Source organism: Gossypium raimondii, chromosome 12 (assembly GCF_025698545.1).
Source record: "Gossypium raimondii isolate GPD5lz chromosome 12, ASM2569854v1, whole genome shotgun sequence".
Classification (NCBI taxonomy): domain Eukaryota; kingdom Viridiplantae; phylum Streptophyta; class Magnoliopsida; order Malvales; family Malvaceae; genus Gossypium; species Gossypium raimondii.
In genome coordinates, this window is record NC_068576.1 from 35,006,671 (window position 1) to 35,026,470 (window position 19,800).

General features: G+C 37.9%; 1 protein-coding gene and 1 pseudogene across 1 annotated transcript; both read left to right on the forward strand.

Annotated features, from left to right (window-relative positions):
* The first annotated feature begins 3,071 nt into the window (after positions 1 to 3,071).
* On the forward strand, positions 3,072 to 5,257 carry LOC105762137 (uncharacterized). Its single transcript, XM_012580045.1, has 2 exons — positions 3,072 to 4,495; positions 4,582 to 5,257. The coding sequence occupies exons 1-2, from the start codon at positions 3,072 to 3,074 to the stop codon at positions 5,255 to 5,257; spliced, it is 2,100 nt and encodes a 699-aa protein (XP_012435499.1).
* Positions 5,258 to 13,901: 8,644 nt separating this feature from the next.
* On the forward strand, positions 13,902 to 17,539 carry LOC105762139 (3-phosphoshikimate 1-carboxyvinyltransferase 2-like; annotated as a pseudogene).
* Positions 17,540 to 19,800: the final 2,261 nt, after the last annotated feature.

Consider the following 19,800-nt stretch of genomic DNA (forward strand, 5'->3'; position numbering starts at 1 on the left):
ATTTAATTGTTACTGACTTTTTTATGTTTTACTCTGATTGCATGGCATTACCATCACATGGCATTTCATTTTAAAAGGCGTTGGTTCGTATTAGATTGCTAGATAGAAAACTTATCATGGGAAATGGGTTTCTTGATAGAGTGGAGGATAATGCGGCTGTTTGAACTTGGGCTGAAATCACACAGCGCGAAAAAGGTGATAGCTTGGCCGAGGGGTACATATCAAAATTATGGGACTTCACCCGTGTCAGCGTAACCCAGAACAACTTGTAAAAGTTGAAAGAAATTTGAGAGCATTGGAATGATGAGGTTAGACAGTTATTTTATTCAAATTATGGGGATTTACCTTATTTGCTTGATATGAAGGTGGATAAGCGTCTTTTTCGAGCTCTCGCACAATTTTGGAATCCTGCCTATAGTTGCTTCACGTTCGGGAAATTTGACTTGGTGCCTACAATAGAAGAGTATACAGCTTTACTTCGGTGTTCGAGGATTCAAGTGGATAAGGTTTACTCGAAAGCTGTAAATGCACCGACCTTTTTGAAGAGGCTGATGGGTAAAACCGGGATGAGTGAACAGTGGGTTACGGCTCGGATCAAGCAAAAGGGAGATAGCAAGTGCATTCCTTGGAAAAATTTGAAAGACCTCATTCAAGCGCATCCCGACATGAAGAAGAAGGTAGATATCTTTGCCCTAAATATATATGGTAAGGTTGTGTTCCCTAGGGCTTTGGGGCATGTTTATGAGGCGGTTACTGACTTATTCGATCGGCTTGATAATAGAGTTACACCAGTCTCGATAATTTTGGCAGAAACCTTCCGGTCATTGAATGCGTGCCGGCGAGAGGGAGAAGGAAGATTCATTGGATGTGCGCAGCTCTTACTTGCGTGGTTCCATAGTCACTTTTGGAAGGTCCATAAGGTTTCGTATCGGGTCTTCTCTGACAATTATTCACCATTAAAAGAGATAGTGGCTACACCGAGGAGGGATGACATCTCGGAAGAGAAATGGATGGCTATTTTTCAGATTTTACAGGAGGGGTATATCGAGTGGAGAGCTCCATGGTTGATTCCGGACGAAATCCTATATCGATGTGGAGATTTTTATTGGGTTCCTTTGATCGGGATTTGGGGAGACGTTGGTTATGCCCCATTGCTAGCGTTAAGGTAATATAGGTCGAGACAGTTTGTGCCTGTAACTCAGGGTTTAGCCGAGTGTGAATTCTCATATAAAGGTGAGGGGTATAAAAGGAGAATTCGTGAGATGGTCAGTGCATGGGGTCAGACTCGACGAATGAAAAGGTTGGCTGTGGGTCCAATGACAACTCCAGAGTATAGCGAATGGTGGGTTAGGAGGATTAATGATAACATTTCTGGATTTGGGTCAGAAAATAGTCAGTCAATAGAGGAGTATCTGCATGTTGTTCTTACTGAGCTAGAAATCATAAAGTAGGACTTTGAAAAGAAAAATACAGAATTAGAGAAGAAAATAGAGCAACTAGAGGAAGAAAAGGGGAATTTGAGACTATATGCGGATGTTCAAAAGCTCAAGGCTGATAAACTGAGAAAGGGGAAGAATAAGGCTGAAGAAGATTTGGACAGTTTGAAGATGGATTACAAGAAGCTGCGTCTGTCCATGAGAACTGCCGGGCTCGGAAAGACTTCAGAGAAGTGGCGTAAAGAGATTCGAGAAGAAAGAAATAGGTCAGACCGGTGGGAAAGAAAATTCCAAGAAGTGCAAGCACGAAACGAAGCATTAGAAAAGAGCTTGTCAAAGAGCCAAAAAGAAAAATGAGAACTAAAGGATAGAGTCGTTGAGTTAGAAGGGTCCCTCCGTCAACATAGAAGTCGAAATTCTGTAATAGAACTGAAAGCAAGCCTGAGTAAGATCGAAGAAATGAAGGGTAAAATAGAAGAGTTGGAAGCAGCATTACGAAGTTGTGAGGTTCGGATCGAGCATCTAGAGGCAAAGGAAGGTCGTTAGAATGAGCAGCTTCATTATTTCCAAGATCAAGTCAGAAATAGGGATTGCGTTATGGGAGAAGCTGTGGTGTAGATTCGTGAAGTGGCAAATCACTTGCAAACTTTGGCGGTACAAGCCGACACGTTGAGCGTAAAGTACGAGCTAGAGTCAGATCGAGGACAAGAGTTAGCATCGTTGCTTAAAAAGATCAAGGTCTTAAGTATTAGGGCAAAGCCATATTTGTAGCCCATTCTATGTAAAGAAATTTATTTTCTAATAAAGTTTTTCTGAAAGTAATTGAAATTAGAATTAACGTCTTCTCTGCATTCATTTTCATACATCGCATTGCATGCATTAAAAATTATCAAAGGGTTCTGATTAATCAAAATCATTCCTCAGTTAACCTGGAATCTAACCAGCCAACTCAGCACAGTTACGGTACATGAGCGAGATTAAGAAGTATGGACCAAAGGTTGGAAAAGCTCGAGTAGTTTCAAAAAGAAACGCAGGATCAGCTTCAGCAGGAAATGAAGGAACAATTCGAGAAGATTCAACCAAGTTTGATGGATAAAATGGAGGAATCCCAAGGAAGTATGATAACCCAATTAACTCGGCTCTTAACTGGCGGAAAAGATAAGGGAAAGAGTCCTGTAGTCAATATTGAGGAGGAATGTGAGGATGGACTCCAATATCCTCTAGGTTTTACTCCTTTACATGTGCAGCCTCAAGTTGAGGTTTTCCCACGCAAATCTTCTATTACAATTAGACCTCAGCAGTTTCAAGCCGATGCTTCAAGGTCTATGAATTTCCAAGCCGGGTTAGGTTCTAGTCCTGAGAATAATCCCGCCAATCCTATTGTTCCTGATTTCGATGAAGCAATTGAAAAAGAGAAAGCAAAAGAGGAATTACCAAAGCAATTGGAGGAAAGATGGAAGTGGATTGAGGAGAAGTTTAAAGCGATGGAAACTACTGAGATGCCATGGGGTTGATGCTAAAGATTTAAGTTTGGTACCGGATTTAGTGCTCCCTTACAAGTTTAAAATGCCGGAATTTTAGAAATATAATGGAACCACTTGCCCTGAAGCCCACATTACTATGTTCTGTAGGCGAATGACTGGGTATGTCAATAATGATCAGTTATTGATACACTGTTTTCAGGATAGCCTCGCGGGGGCAGCGTCTAAATGGTATAATCAATTAAGTCGTGCTAAGATTAGCTCCTGGAGGGATTTAGCACAGGCTTTTATGAGGCAGTATGGGCATGTGGCGGAAATGGTTCATGATAGGATCACTTTACAGAACATGGAGAAAAAGTCGAATGAAGGTTTTAGACAATACGCTCAGAGGTGGAGGGAGGTGGCAGTGCAGGTCCAACCACCGCTCCTTGAAAGAGAAATGACGATGCTTTTTGTTAATACACTGAAGGCCCCTTTCATCACACACATGTTAGGAAGTGCCACGAAAAACTTTGTTGACATTGTCATGAGTGGTGAAATGATTGAAAATGCTGTAAAGAGTGGGAAGATTGATGTTGGAGAGAACAATAGAAGGCAAAACTCAAAGAAAAAGGAAGGTGAGGTAAACAACGTGAATACATATAGCAAATCGATTACGGTGAATCAGCCCAGAAAGGTAGTGTCTAGTCAGCAGGGTTCATCAAAACAGGAATCTGGTGCGAGGCCTAATACTGAGAAGCCACAGTTCACACCTATTCCTATGTCATATAAAGAGTTGTATCAGAATTTATTCAACGCGCACGTTGTTACCCCATTCTATTTAACCCCTTTACAGCCTTCATATCCTAAATGGTATGACGCAAATGCACAATGTGATTACCATGCAGGAGTTACGCGGCACTCCATAGAGTATTGTACTGCTTTTAAAAAGCTTGTTGAGAAGCTCATCACGATGGGCGTTGTCAAGATAGATGATTCATCAGGTACGGAAAATCTCTTACCCAATCATACTGATGCTAGGGTAAACATGGTGGGTGAAAGTACAGGGAAGAAGGTCAAGGAGAATATTGCTGAGGTAAGGATCCCTTTGAGGAAGGTTTGGAGGGAAATGGTAAGAAGAGGCTTGATTGTTTCGGATGTGGTGGAGGGTGATAAGACCCAAAATTATTGTGAGTTCCATCATGAGGTGGGACATGAAATTCAGGGATGTGAGAAGTTCAGAGCTCTGATCCAGAGCATGATGGATAATGGAGAAATGGAGTTTTTTGAAGAAGAAAGAAAAGAAAATATATGCGCATCGGAGTCAGAGATGAGGATTCCGAAGATAATCATCTCGCGCCCTAGGGTTACTGACGTTAGGGCACAAATGACACCAAAGATTGTTATTCAAAAGCCGGCGAAATTTTTGTATAAGGATAACAAGAAGGTCCCCTGGAATTATGAATGCGAGGTAACGGTTTCAGGGAAAGAAGTTTCAATTAGTGTTGAGAAAGAAAACCAAAAGACAGGTTCTTATACGAATACCGGAGAGTACTGTGGTCGGATAAATGCTGAAATAGAATCGGTAGAGAGAAGAAGGTTGAATTAAGGTCATTGATTAATTAGCCGATAAGGGAAGAAGAGGCTACTGAGTTCTTAAAATTTCTGAAACATAGTGAGTATAGAGTGGTAGAGCAGCTGCATAAGCAACGAGCTCGTATATCTGTGTTAGCTTTTCTCATGAATTCAGAGGTACATCGAAATGCGCTGATGAAGACGTTAAATGAAGCATACGTGGCAAGTGATATTTTTGTCAACCAATTGGATCGGTTGGTCAACAATATAAGCGCTGATAATTTTATCTTCTTTAATGATGACGAGATACCATCTGGAGGTATGGGGTCCACTAAAGCTCTGCACATTACTGCTCGGTGTAAAGGAAGCATGGTGTCGGGAGTTTTAATTGATAATAGGTCTACATTGAATGTACTGCCTTTATCTACTCTTAATAGGCTACCTGTGGATAGCTCACATATGAAAACATGTCAAAACATGGTAAGAGCATTCGATGGAACGAAAAGGAAGGTTTTGGAGAGAATTGAGATACCGTTGCTGATTGGCCCAAATACTTATGAAGTAGATTTCATTGTAATGGATATCAAGCCTTCATATAACTATTTATTTGGGAGACCTTGGATACATTCGGCAGGGGCTGTGCCTTCATCGCTACATCAGAAGTTAAAATTAGTGTCAGAGGGACGGTTGGTGACAATAAATGCTGATGAGAGTATTATCGCATCAATAACTAGTAATGCACCATACGTGGAGACCGATGAGGAGGCGATGGAATGCTCTTTCTGATCTCTAGAATTCATAAATGTAACATTTATTATTGAGGGGAATAGAATTCCAGTACCAAAGATATCCAAGACTACAAGAATGGGCCTTCAATTAATGGTGGGAAAAGGAGCTGTACCAGGAAAAGGATTGGGAAGAAATCTGCAAGGAGGGGTTGAAGCACCGGTGATGAAAGAAAAGTTTGATCGTTTCGGTCTGGGCTATAGACCAGATGTAAAACAAAGAAGAAAGGAAATGGAGAGAAGACAGGAGAGAAGAAAGACACGCCTGAGTGGAAATAAAGTTAAGTGGGAGCCTATGGCTTTTCCTCACATATCCAAGACTTTCATATCAGGAGGGTTTATTCATCCAGAACGAAGAGTGCTTGAAGTGAAAAATGTTGAAGAATTGCTGGGAGATGCCCACATCAATGCCCTAGACACAGTTGAAAGAGAGACTTGGCCAGAGATTCGCCCTTACGAGCCTGGAAGTGATCTGGACAATTAGACTGCGGAAGAGATTCCTGTAGTTTTTAGAGCTTGTTCAGAGTAAATATACAGAACATCCTTGTCGATTTGACTTAAAATATAATTTCTTTATGGATTAGGCATATCTTGGATATTATAATTTCAATAAATATACTTTTTCGTATGCATTTTTGAGCCAGTATTCTTTTTTCGAGTAATTATTCTTTTATTCTTTTTTCTACATCATTCTTTATTCATTTCATAATCCTATTTTGTTCATAAATTCATATATTCTTTGTATATCCTTTGGCACCTATCATAGGTCCCCAGATATTAATGATATGAATGACGCTGGTTCAGACTCAGAATCACCTTTTGAACGAGACGGGTGTTTAGAAGGATCATAGAATTTTGAAGATGACGTAGACTGTGATGTATCTCCGGACTTATTGAGAATGGTAGAACAGGAGGATAAGCAAATCTTACCTCATAGAGAATCATTGGAGATTGTGAGTCTAGATGAGAGAAAAGAGGTAAAGATCAGAACTGACGTTTCGGCCAAGACAAGGCAAGACATCATCAAGTTACTCCTTGAATTCAAAGATGTCTTTGCATGGTCATATCAAGATATGCCTGGGTTAAGCACTGATATTGTAGTGCACCGTCTTCCCATAAAAGAGGATTGCAAGCCAGTTCAACAGAAGCTCAGAAGAATGAGGCCTGACATTGTGCTAAAGATAAAAGAAGAAGTCAAGAAGCAGTTTGATGCTGGGTTCTTGCAAGAGGTCAAGTATTCAGAATGGGTAGCTAATGTTGTCCCTGTCCCTAAAAAAGATGGGAAGGTGCGAATGTGTGTGGATTACAGAGTTTGAACAAGGCTAGTCCAAAAGATAATTTTCTGTTGCCTCACATTGATACTTTGGTAGATAATACTGCAGGTTATTCATTGTTTTCTTTCATGGACGGTTTTTCTAGATACAATCAGATAAAAATGCATCCAGAGGATATGAGAAAGACTACATTTATCACCTTGTGGGGAACATTCTGTTATAAAGTGATGCCCTTTGGATTAAAGAATGCGGGGGCAACTTATCAAAGAGCCATGGTAACTTTGTTTCATGACATGATGCACAAGGAGATTGAAGTTTATGTTGACGATATGATTGCAAAGTCCAGAACAGAAGAGGAGCATGTTCAAGTTCTGCGGAAATTATTTTTGAGACTAAGAAATTTCCAGCTCAAGCTTAATCCAACCAAGTGCACCTTTGGGGCTAGATCGGGGAAGTTTTTGGGCTTCATAGTCAGTGGGAAATGAATTGAAGTTGACCCAGACAAGGTCAGGGCAATACGAGATTTACCTCCACCGCTCACTTAGAAAGAAGTACGGGGTTTTTTGGGAAGACTGAATTACATTGCTCGGTTTATTTCACAACTGACTGAGAAATGTGATCCCCTATTCCGTCTTCTAAAGAAGCATAATCCGGGCGTATGGGATGAAGAATGCCAGAAGGCTTTTGACAAAATAAAATAATATTTGTCTAATCCTCCAGTGCTATCACCACCTAATCCGGATAGACCATTAATATTGTATTTAACAGTATTCGACAATTCCATGGGGTGCGTGTTAGGCCAACATGATGAGACAGGGAGAAAGGAAATGGCAATATACTATCTCAGTAAGAAATTTACTGATTGTGAAGCGAGATATTCGGCTATTGAAAGGTTATGTTGTGCTTTGGTTTGGACAACTCGAAGACTACGGCAATATATGTTGTATCATACGACATGGCTAATTTCAAAGTTAGATCCCTTAAAGTATATGATGGAGTCGACTGTTTTGAATGGGAGGATGACTAGATGACAGATCTTGCTTTCTGAATTTGACATGTGAGTCAGAAGGCTGTGAAAGGGAGCGCAATAGTTGACTTTTTAGCTAGCAGAGCTTTGGTGGATTATGAGCCTTTGAACTTTGATTTCCCAAATGAGGATTTGATGTATGTGGCAAACACTGAAGAAAATCCCCAAATGGATCAGGTGTGGAAGTTAAATTTTGATGGAGCCTCAAATACTATGGGTAATGGAATTGGGGCAGTCCTAATATCTCTAAGCAGAGATCATTATCCTTTTGCTAGCAAACTTGATTTTGATTGCACGAATAGTATGGCATAATATGAAGCGTTCATTATGGGCATTCGTGCAGCCATCGAGCGTAAAATCAAAGTGTTAGAAGTGTATGGGGATTCTGCACTAGTGATATATCAACTCAAAGGAGAATGGGAGACAAGGGACTCTAAACTGATCAGTTATCGAAAGATGGTTCTCGAATTGATAGACGAGTTTGATGACATTACTTTTTGTTATCTTCCACGAGATGAGAATCAGATGGCTGATGCATTAGTTACTTTAGCCTCTATGATCCGAGTGAATAGGTTAGAGGATATGAAGCCTATTCAGATGAGTGTTTTTGAAACCCTGGCTCATTGTTATAATGTTGAGGAAGAGGAAAAGGATGATCATCCCTGGTATTTGAATGTATTACGATATATAAAGAATCGTGAGTATCCAGATCAGGCAACGGAGAATGATAAGAGAGCACTGAAAAGATTGGCTATTGACTATGTTCTAGATGGAGAAATCCTGTACAAAAAAGGGAAGGGTCAAGTACTGTTAAGATGTGTGGACGCAGTGGAAGCTAGAAAAATTTTAGAAGAAGTCCATGAGGGTATCTGCGGAATACATGCAAGTGGTTTCACAATGGCCAGGCAGATCATGAGATTTGGGTATTATTGGTCTACTTTGGAAAGGGATTGCATCAACTATGCTAAGAAGTGCCATAAATGCCAAATTTATGGTGATAAAATGCATGCGCCTCCTTCACCTCTTCATGTTATGACTTCTCCATGGCCTTTCTCTATGTGGGGTATGGACGTCATTGGGCCAATATCGCCAAAAGCTTCTAACGGGCATCGCTTTATCTTTGTGGTTATTGACTATTTTACTAAATGGGTGGAAGCTGCTTCATACGCAAATGTCACGAAGCCAGCAGTTAGCAGATTCTTGAAAAGGGAAATCATATGTCGGTATGGAATGCCTGAGAGGATCATATCTGATAATGCATTGAATTTGAACAATAGTGCAATAGCGGGGGTCTGCAGTCAATTCGGGATCAGACATCATAACTCGTCACCATACCGTCCAAAGATGAATGGTGCAGTAGAAACAGTCAATAAGAATATCAAGAAAATTGTGGGAAAGATGATCGAGACTTACAGGGATTGGCATGAGAAATTACCGTTCGCTCTCTTTGCTTATAGAACGTCTGTAAGGACGTCGACTAGGGCAACACCTTTCTCTTTGGTTTATGGCATGGAAGCCGTTTTACCTATTGAAATAAAAATTCTTTCTCTCCGGGTATTATCTGAGTTGAAATTAGATGAGTCAGAATGGGTTCAATCTCGTTACGATCAATTGAACTTAATAGAAGGGAAAAGGCTAAAAGCTGTTCGGCATGGGCAGATGCATCAAAAGTGGATGATACAAGCCTATAACAAAAAGGTTCGTCTCAGAGAATTTAATGAGGGGGAGCTGGTGTTGAAAAAGATCCTTCCTATACAAAAGGATTTTAGAGGAAAATGGATGCCAAATTGGGAAGGTCCATATGTTGTAAAGAAAGCCTTTTCAGGGGGTGCTTTGATTTTGAGTGAGATGGATGGCAAAGAACTGCCAAACCCTGTAAACTCGGATTCATTTAAGAAATACTTTTCTTAAAAAAAAGAAGAGAGAGAGGCCAATGTGAAAACCCGTAAAGGGCACTTTGAGACCAAAGGGGATTTGAGTTGAAAACCCGGAAAAGGGCGGCTCAAATGCTGATCAGGTGACGTATCCGGTGATCTTGCAATGATTGAATCAGTGGAAAAGGGACGCAACATCTTGGAGCATCGACAGTGTACTGTAGATCTTCTAAGCACATGTCGGATTCAGAGTGGTCTTCAGGAAGTTTGTGTAGCGAAGTTCAACCTGTGATATCTGGGGTACCTAGTCTTCATATTATTTATATTGACTTTCTTATTCTTGGAATACTTTATTCTTTTTCAAGATATGAGTTAATTCCTCTTTTATTCTCAATATTATTGATGATTTATTCATTTCGAGCTATGCTCTCAATTCAATTCTATTTATTCATTGTTTTATTCTTTTGGCAAAGCATGTTGCATTAGAATAACGATTAATGGACTACTAAAACTTTTACAAAGGAAATTTTGCATATTACTTTGGAAGTTTCTAAATAATATGGGAACCTAAAACAGGATTATTGTTTAGAATACACCAGGTTTAAAGGTTGAAATATCTGGGAAGGAAAGGTCTAAATTGAGACTATTCCTTCAGGTTTTGTTGTCAAATCATTGATTGAACAAAGTGACAAGATGGCGTGTTGGTGACAAAGCGTCAACGAACAAGCAAGCAATGATTACCTTGCAATAAGAAGAGGTTTCCTCGGAGGAAGAAATTCTTCATTTGTGCATAGGCATTTGGTATGATGCCTTGAAAACAGTATAAAGGACCAAAGTGCTTCACATTGCGATAAGAGAAGATTGAGAAGCCAGATTTTTTTCTACCCTTGGGCTACAGCGAGGGAAAGAGGGTACAAATACTGCATCCCAGTGGATTGAACTTTGAAGTTCACAGTGAGGGGCAATCTGATCAAGCGTTTCTTTGGAGATGCGAGCTGAGCAAGAGGACGTTGTAGTGCGTTAGTGATACGGTCTTAATAAACTTTGAGTAATGACAACCTGAGCAGGATCATTCTCGAAATATTCTACATTCATTCAAATATCATTCATACATGTCTAGTTAGGAGCATTTGATTCATTCTGATCATGACATCCTAATCACTAGGCATAATTAGGTTCATAGATATGAATTATACAGGTCATGTTCCCAAGAGAACAAACCGAAGAAATCAATCCTATCTCCTTGAGGCTGCAGTGGAGCGGATTGACATACGGATCTTATCTCTCTGAGGTTGCAGAGAGCAGATCACATCAAGTTTTATCTCCCTGAAGTTGTAGTGGAGCAGCCTGAAGACCTAATTCTATCTTCCTTGGCGTTGTAGCGGAGCAGATTGAAGTCACAACGGCGGATCTGGTTTCCTCGACTGCGCAATTTAAAAAGATTGAAGCCACAACGGCGGATCTTACTTCCCTAGTGGTGCAGTGGAGCAGATTGAAGTCACAACGGCAGATCTGGTTTCCCCGACAGCGCAATTTAAAAGATTGAAGCCACAACGGCGGATCTTACTTCCCTGGCGGTGCAGTGGAGCGGATTGAAGTCACAACGACGGATTTGGTTTCCTCGACAATGCAATTAAAAAGATTAAAGCCACAACGACGGATCTTACTTCCCTGGCGGTGCAGTGGAGCAGATTGAAGTCACAACGGTAGATTTGGTTTCCCCGACAGCGTAATTTAAAAGATTGAAGCCACAACGGTAGATCTTACTTCCCTGGCGGTGCAGTGGAGCAGATTGAAGTCACAACGGCAGATATGGTTTTCCCGACAGCGCAATTAAAAAGATTGAAGCCACAACGACGGATCTTACTTCCCTGGCGGTGCAGAGGAGCAGATTGAAGTCACAACGGCAAATCTGGTTTCCCCGACAGCGCAATTAAAAAGATTGAAGCCACAATGGCGGATCTTACTTCCCTGGCGGTGCAGTGGAGCAGATTGAAGTCACAACGGCAGATTTGGTTTCCCTGACAGCGCAATTTAAAAGATTGAAGCCACAACGATGAATCTTATTTCCTTGGCAGTGCAGTGGAACAGATTAAAGTCACAACGGCGAATCTTGTTTCCCCGACATTACACGGAGTGAATTGAATCACCAGATTTTGTACTTCTGAGGAATGCAGTAGGTTGGAATGAGGCTACCTGAAGAAGAGGAGCTTCAAGGTCCAGCATGACCGGGCAAAATTGGCCATTTTAAAGTCTTTGCTCTGTTCCCGTTACACGACAACGAGCAAAGAGGGGCAGCTCTAATACCCAATTTTAAGCCCGGACCAAAATAAATAAGCATCAAAAAATAAAACAATGGCCCAAATACATTTGGCCCAATAAGGCCCAAGTCAATAAAGCCCAAACTATTAATCCTAGCCCAATTACAGAGTGGCCCAAAAAGTTCAGCAGAAACCCTAGGCAGTTTGCCCAGCGACACACACGTCCTCACGCCGCAGCAATCGTCCCATTGCTCCACGTTCTTGCTCGCACGTCCAGTAGCCTCACACAACGCACGTTTTCCCCACACACATGCAGCAAACGATCAATAATAGCAGGAAATATGGCAAAAACGTAAGTGGGGGTTTTTTTTTGGGTTTGTTTTTTGGATTCGGCTATAAAAAGGCCAATCAATCTCTGTAACGGGGTTAGAAAATTTTTGTACCGAAATCAAGAAAGAAAATATACAGGAAAATTATTTTTTGAAGGTGGGTTTTTATTTTTTCTCTGTTCTTTTACTGCTTTTTTTAAATTCATTTTGGTTCTTTTCTTTTGCTTCTAAAAAACAAAAATAAATGAAGAAAGGGAGGAAAGGAAGACTTACTGTTGAAAGAGTCGTTGGGTGTCCTCTTTTCGCCGTTATCTGGTCGGAAAAGGGAAGAGACTGGAATGGCAGAGGGAGTGCAACGGCGTGATTGAAAAATGGCAGAGGAGTTTTTTTTTAGGGATTGAAATGGGTTTTATTGGCTGTAAATAGAATGGGGTTTTATTTATGGGTTATTTATGTTTTTAATCCTTTTTATTTTTCCATCATTTCAAAATCATGATTTTTATTTTTAAATTTTTCCATGAAAATTTTAAATTGTTTTATTTTAATCCCATTTAAACGCAGTGTTTAAGAGGTTTAGGAGAATTTTCCTTTTGGGTCCTCTCACTGTTGCGCGCTTTTTAATTTGCTCCCATTCTCGTTTTTTTATTCTTTGAATTCAGCCTTTAAATTTTATTTATTTTCAACCTAATCCTTCACTTGTTATTTTAAATTTTATTATTATTATCATTATTAATGCTGTTTACTAGTATAATTATTACTATATTATTATTGTACGTATATATGTGCGCATATATATATGTTAATATATATGTATATTCTAAATGTTTTAAATACTTATATGTAGTACGTATATATTTTATTATCATATCATGTTATTTTTATAGTTTATATAATTTTATATACATTTATATTTTTTATGATATTTATATTTTCATGTTGTATAATTCATATGTTTATACATTATTATAACGTGTACATGTATTTTGCATTCCTTTCAAGGCTATTATAAATATTTTCCATGTTTTTATATTTACTAATACATTATACTTATACATTCTTTTTAAATGCATTAATATATTTTATATGTATTTTATCATTGCTTTTATGACTTACATTTTTTTCTCTCATATCCATATACATATTTGCTAAAATTATTTATATATTATGCTTATGTATACACATAATTTAAATTAAAATATTTGTTCCATATTGCATTGACATTTTAACATATTTTTCAAATACATTTTGATTTTGTCAAAATATTAAAATCATTTTTTATGATTCAAAGGTTTTCAAAATAATAAACGATATTCAAAGTTAGGGATTTTCGAGGAAAATTGAGCCCTAACATATTGGGTTCCGATTTTCTTTGTTAATTCCAAATAGCCGAGAATATTCGTTATTTAAAATATATAAGTAAAAATCATTTTTGGGAACTTAATTTGTTATGTCCTAACGTATTGGGCATGACATAATTGCTTCCTCGAAATGAAGATTTACTTATAAAGCAAAAGTGATATTCAAAATTCGGGGATTTTAAGAAATTGTGCCCTAACATATTGGGTCTCAATTTCTTCGCATGACTTGAATAATTGATTATCCCTTTCAGATTTCAACATTTGAGTTTAACAAAATCTTTTTAATTTTCGACACCAAGACATGAAATAATCAATTTGGAACCGGTTTTTGGGCGTTACGAGGGTGCTAATCCTTCCTCTGCGTAACTGACTCCCGAACCTGTTTTCTCAAAATTCGTAGACCAAAATCGTTTTGAAGGTGAGCTGATCACACCTCAATCAAAGATCGGTGGCGACTCCAATTTTTGTTTTTTTTAAAGTCGATAACTAAATTTTTGTTTTCAAAAAAATGGTTTCGACAATGTTCATTACATGCTTGTCGCTTTGAAAAAACTTGGGGTGGATGTGGAGCATGACAATGACGAGAAACGAGCCGTCGTCAAAGGTTGCAGAGGTTGGTTTCTGGTAGAGGATATGGAAGGTCAAGAAATCAAGTTTTTTCTTGGGAATGCTAGAACCGCAATACGGCTTCTTACCGCTGTTATTGCTTCCGCCGGTGGTAGTTCGAGGTTTGTCCTATAATTTTAATAATGTGGAACTATATGCTTTATATGCTGATGTTCTTTCAAATGCATATACGTTACATGTTTATTTAGCTACATTCTTGATGGCATACCCCGAATGAGAGAAAGGTCGATCGAGGACTTAGTTACTGGTCTTAAACAACTTGGTGTTGATATTTATTGTACTCTCGGCACGAATTGTCCCCTTGTCTATATAAACGGAAAGGGTGGTCTTCCCGGGGGAAAGGTACGTATGGTTTAAATCGTTTTCGTTATATGGTGTTGTTACCATTTATGATGTTCCATTCTGGGTCCTTTCGTAGATGAAACTCTCCAGATCTATTAGTAGTCTATACTTGAGTGCGTCACTCATGGCAGCTCATTTAGCTCATCGGGATGTGGAAATCGAGATCATCGATAGATTGATTTCGAGTCCATATGTTGAAATGACCATAAAAGTGATGGAAAGGTTTGGAGTCACCGTGGAGCACACAAATAACTTGGACCGATTCTTTATCCGAGGAGGTCAAAAGTATAAGTAAGTTACGTAGCTGCAAAATCCCGTACTCAGTTTCGATAAATGTTGCGAAATCAATAAATCTTTCAGGTCTCCTGGACATGCTTATGTCGAAAGTGATGCTTCTAGTGCAAGTTACTTCCTTGCTGGTGCAGCAGTCAGGGGTGGGACTGTCACGGTAGAAGGATGTGGAACAAGTAGTTTACAGGTACTTAGTAAAGTCTTGTTCCCGTTGTTATGGCCGTCTTTAAGGCATATCTCGAATTCCATCACTATATAACTTCATCTTTTTTCCTTTCAATTTAAGGGCAGGGGTGGAGCCATGTAGAGACCTAGGGGGGTCATGCCCCCAAAGTTTAATTTCTTTTTCAATTTAGTCTTTTATAGATATACTATGGCACTCCCAAAAATATAAACAGGCCTTCTAAAGTTTAAGATTTTTGTAATTTTTTCCTTTGTATATATGTTATAGCCCTCCTAAAAATATAAGTAGGCTCTACCAATATTTTTATTGTGTTAAAAATAATATTAAAATTTATTCTTGATAAAAACAAAGGTAGAGTTTTATTAAAGAAACTAAATTACTCAATGATGACGGTTGAATGATATTTTGTTAAATAATAATTTAATATTTTACTTAAAATAATAATATTTTATAAGTGATATAATAATATATATAAAAAGAAAAGAAAAGATGAGATTTTTATCATTTTCTCCTTCATATTGGTGCCTAGCAAGAAAAGAAAAACAATTTCTTCATCATTTTCCTCCAAATTTTGAATCTTGGAAGCTAGTTTTACATATATGTACCAATAGTTTTTATTTTATTTTATTAAGTGTATTAAAAGTTGTCATTAAAGGATATTGATAGAAGCTTATAAAATTAAGTGAAACGTATATGTTTTTGGATGGAAAATAATTAGGAGACGGTTTCTAACTTGCTAGAAATGTAAAAATGAAACAAAAATAGCTAGATAATGTCATAGTAAGTTTCGGCCAAAGTAAAGGGGAGGAAGAAAACATTTGCCATTTTGTTTAAAATTATGTCAAATGATAGCTTATGAAGCAGTGAGCATTCTAGTGAAAACAAAATAAAAAATGGTTAGCCGAGTCGAAAGTTATGTGAATTTCGGATTAGGAAACTTAAGTTGTCAACTTGATAAACCATGTATATACAAGCTTGTCATTAGTAGTTGATTTACTTAGTATTTAAAATATTATGTTTCAATTGAAAACTATGGTTTCAATTATAAAGTTAGTAAATTCTTGATTTTAAGTTGAATTTGAATATTATGATTTCGAATGGTTGAACAAGCGTATGTTTGATTAAAAGTAAAAAAAAATTATATTATGCTATTTATGATTTGAATATGAAATGATAGAACGTCGTGCACAATTTTAAGTAATGATATGTTATTTCTTCTTAATTGTTGGAATACTGCTTCTTTTGAATTGATTTTTTATATGTTTAAATCGATTGTCATGTTGGAATACTGCTTCTTTTAAATCGATTATTTATATGTTTAAATCGATTATTATGTTGGAATACTGCTTCTTTTGAATCGATTATTTTTACATAGCACGTCTAATTTTAACTTGTACTCCCCCAGATTAACATCCTCGCTCCGTCACTGTATTAAGGGTGATGTAAAATTTGCTGAGATGATGGGTGCCAAAGTCACCTGGACCGAGACTAGCGTAACTGTCACCGGACCCCCCAAGAAATTCATCGAGGAGGAAACACTTGCGTGCTATTGATGTAAACATGAACGAAATGCCAGATGTTGCTACAACTCTCGCCGTTGTTGCCCTTTACGCCGATGGTCCTACTGCCATAAGAGATGATATAATCTTGAACATTTTATAGTATAGGGTAAACTACACTAATAATCACCCAACTATTAGTGAAATTTTTTTTTTGTCATCTAACTATTCAATTTTGTTTTTTAATCATAAGCAGGCTAATGATGGTAACTTTTAAAATTGGCATAATAGCAATTTTAACCCTCAACATTTATAAATTATGTCAAATTAGTCTTGATTCTAAAAAAATTAACCCTCAACATTTACACATTGTGTAATTTTTTTCTTTTGTAGTTTTGAGTTTTTGTGACATTGAGGATTAATTTTAAAAGAAAAAAAATTATTATCTTAAATTTTTAGTATTTCTATTTTTTTATATTTTCAATCAAATTTAATTGATAAATTTATTTTTTTAGCTTTTTAGATGAAAATGTCGCAAAGAAAGCAAAACTGCAAACAAAGATCAAATTATACAATGTGTAAATGTTGAGGGTTAAATTTTTTAGAATCAAGACTAAATTAACACAATGTATAAATGCTGAGGGTTAAAGTTACTATTATGCTACTTTTAAAAGTTGTCACCGTTAGTGCGCTGATGAATAAAAACATAAAATTAAATAATTGAGTAACTATTTTATAATTTTTCATATTTGAGTGACCAAAATGTAAATTTACTACCCTTTAGTATATATGAATAGCATAAATAGGAGACCTTTTGTAATAACATCTTCTTGGGGTTCCTTCAGTGGCAAGTTGGAGGGTGAAAGAGACCGAAAGGATGATTGCTATATGCACGGAACTGCGGAAGGTAGTTCCGATCTAGTTTTTGCTTAAAACAATCCCAGCAAGTGATACTAATTCGGGGTTCTTCCCTTAATTACATCGGTTTCATATTGCAGCTCGGAGCAATGGTTGAAGAAGGGCCCGATTATTGCGTGATTACTCCACCAGAGAAATTAAACGTGACAGTAATCGATACTTCTGATGATCACCGAATGGCTATGGCATTCTCTCTAGCCGCATGCGCGGAGGTTCCAGTTACCAGCAAAGATCCTGGTTGCACTCGGAAAACCTTCCCCGAATACTTCAAAATTCTCAAGAGGGTTACGAAGCATTGAATGACTCTTTTACTAGTACTAGTGGAAAAAAAACATGAGACATAGGTTCGTCCCGCCGCGATTGAACCATGCCTTTGATGTTTGTTATATAATTATAATAAAAATAACCCAACTCAGGGTCCAACCTGATTAATTCCCCTATATAATAAAATTCTAAAGAACTTCTTTGGGGGGACGACACTCAGACATTCCATTTTTATTATCTCTATTTCTTCACTAGAACTCTCTCCCCTCCATCGGTTGATACTTTGTATCAACAATTAGTGTGGTGGAGGTGGATCGAACACGTCAAATAATTTCAAAACCCATACCCTTCGACGCCACTGACGGCCATGGATCAACAGCTTTCTTACCATTGAACCCGTTATTAGTCTTTGCATGCAACCAAACTGAGCCATCGGACACTGGCTCCATATCAGTCTACCCAAAGCACACCGTAAAACGCCACCATCGTTCGACAATCCCCTCTTTGCCGGAAACCAACAAAATAACCGTTACTTTCCTCCATTAACCACTGAGAATCCCGTGGAGACTCTTCCTCATCCACCCCCAAAACAACGGTTTGTCTAATTAGGGATTATTTTTGGAGGCTTTAAGTGATTCCTGCTTTTTGGAAAATTTCCATGCTCCGTACTTCACTTCATTTTCCAGATAAGTCTTACTCTCTTTTTATATATAAGGATGAAATGCTGCAATTTTGTGAATTTACGGAATTAATCTCATGCGCAGTCTCACGGGTTCTTTTAATGTTCCATTGTATCTGAATTGTGGTCTTATGATCATGATTTATTAAAACACAATAATTCTTGCTTTCTAAATGCAGAAAATTTCAGTTTTAAAGCTCAGTTACTCTAGCCTGGAAAAGTGCATGACTTTATGTTGCAATTAAAAAAAAAGGGGGGGGGGGGTTGACCCTTGTTATAATTAATTAGGACTTGCATGTCATTTGGGTAGAAAGGTTGGAATAGTGGCTATTGCTGGCTCTCTGTCCCCTGTATAAAACTTGATTTTTGCCATTTCTTATTTCTTCTGCATGTACAGGTTTGAATCTAATTTCCCCCAATCTAGAAAACTCACTAGTTGTTCTACTTCAATTTCCTTCATCCTTGTTTTCATGCAACGCTTATAACTAATATTCACAATATTTTTCCTTAATTATCTGTATCTGGATGAGTTATGTAATGATTCTTAAAACCCCTTGATGAACAATTTTGTCTGATAAAATCCAAAATCAAGTTCTCCTTGAAATCCCGGCTAGATGCCATGCCTTAATTTTCAGTGGGCTAATTTAATTAGAAAGGTTAAGAAGAACAAACATCCAAGCTAGGAATAAGCAGGTGAGATGCTGCAATCTTTTTTAATATATATATATGTTGAGTGTTTTTGCTTTGTGTCTTCTTAGTGGGGAGAATTGGGTTATTTATATGATACGATTACTATTTATGGAATTGAAGTTCTAGGTAGGCTCCATACGTATCGACACGGATGCTACTCTAGACTTAACACATGTTCACCGGTCTAGGTGCTCGCTGGTTCATTCGTTTGGCTTCGTGCCCTGTGCTCACAAATACCTAGGATGTGCGAAGTGAGCTCGCGAGCCCCTTAACGACTCCACCTGGTGGGATCCAAATTATGTTTACTGTTTGTAGTGTTCAACATTGTTCCCCATAGTGTTTGACGCTATGTTTACTTAGAATTGAGCTTTAGGCGTATTAAAGTTTTGGTTTACAAATTGGGACAAAGTCTGTATGTCTTTTCTTATACAAACATGCTTGGCAATTAACACTATTTTTGCAGGATGAAAGAAGCACTCGGCAACCAACTAAGTTCTTCATACCTCTAGCTTCTATGTGCAGTTTTTACATGCAAATGATCCTTGAATTCTGAAGTTAGTTTGCACATATTCATCAACATTATTTATGGCATCTTCGATAGCAATTCGCTTGATTCATCCAGGCAAACTAAAATCCATAACATAGGGACAACAGTTGTGGATGTTGATAAGTTTAGCAACAAGTATTATGAGAAACTTGGGGACATTCAATATGGTTAGTTTCGGTATCCCCTTTTTATATAATGTACATGTTGAAAATGCACCTTCGGTTCCAAACACTTCATTGGATATTTATATTACGAGTGTCATTTTTAAGGTTCACCTGATATTCATATCGCGGTTGTCATTTTTACGGTTCCACTACATCAAAACAGGCTTTTAGCGGCACATTTAGTGGCGTTTTCATAAAAAACGCCGGCAAAAATCG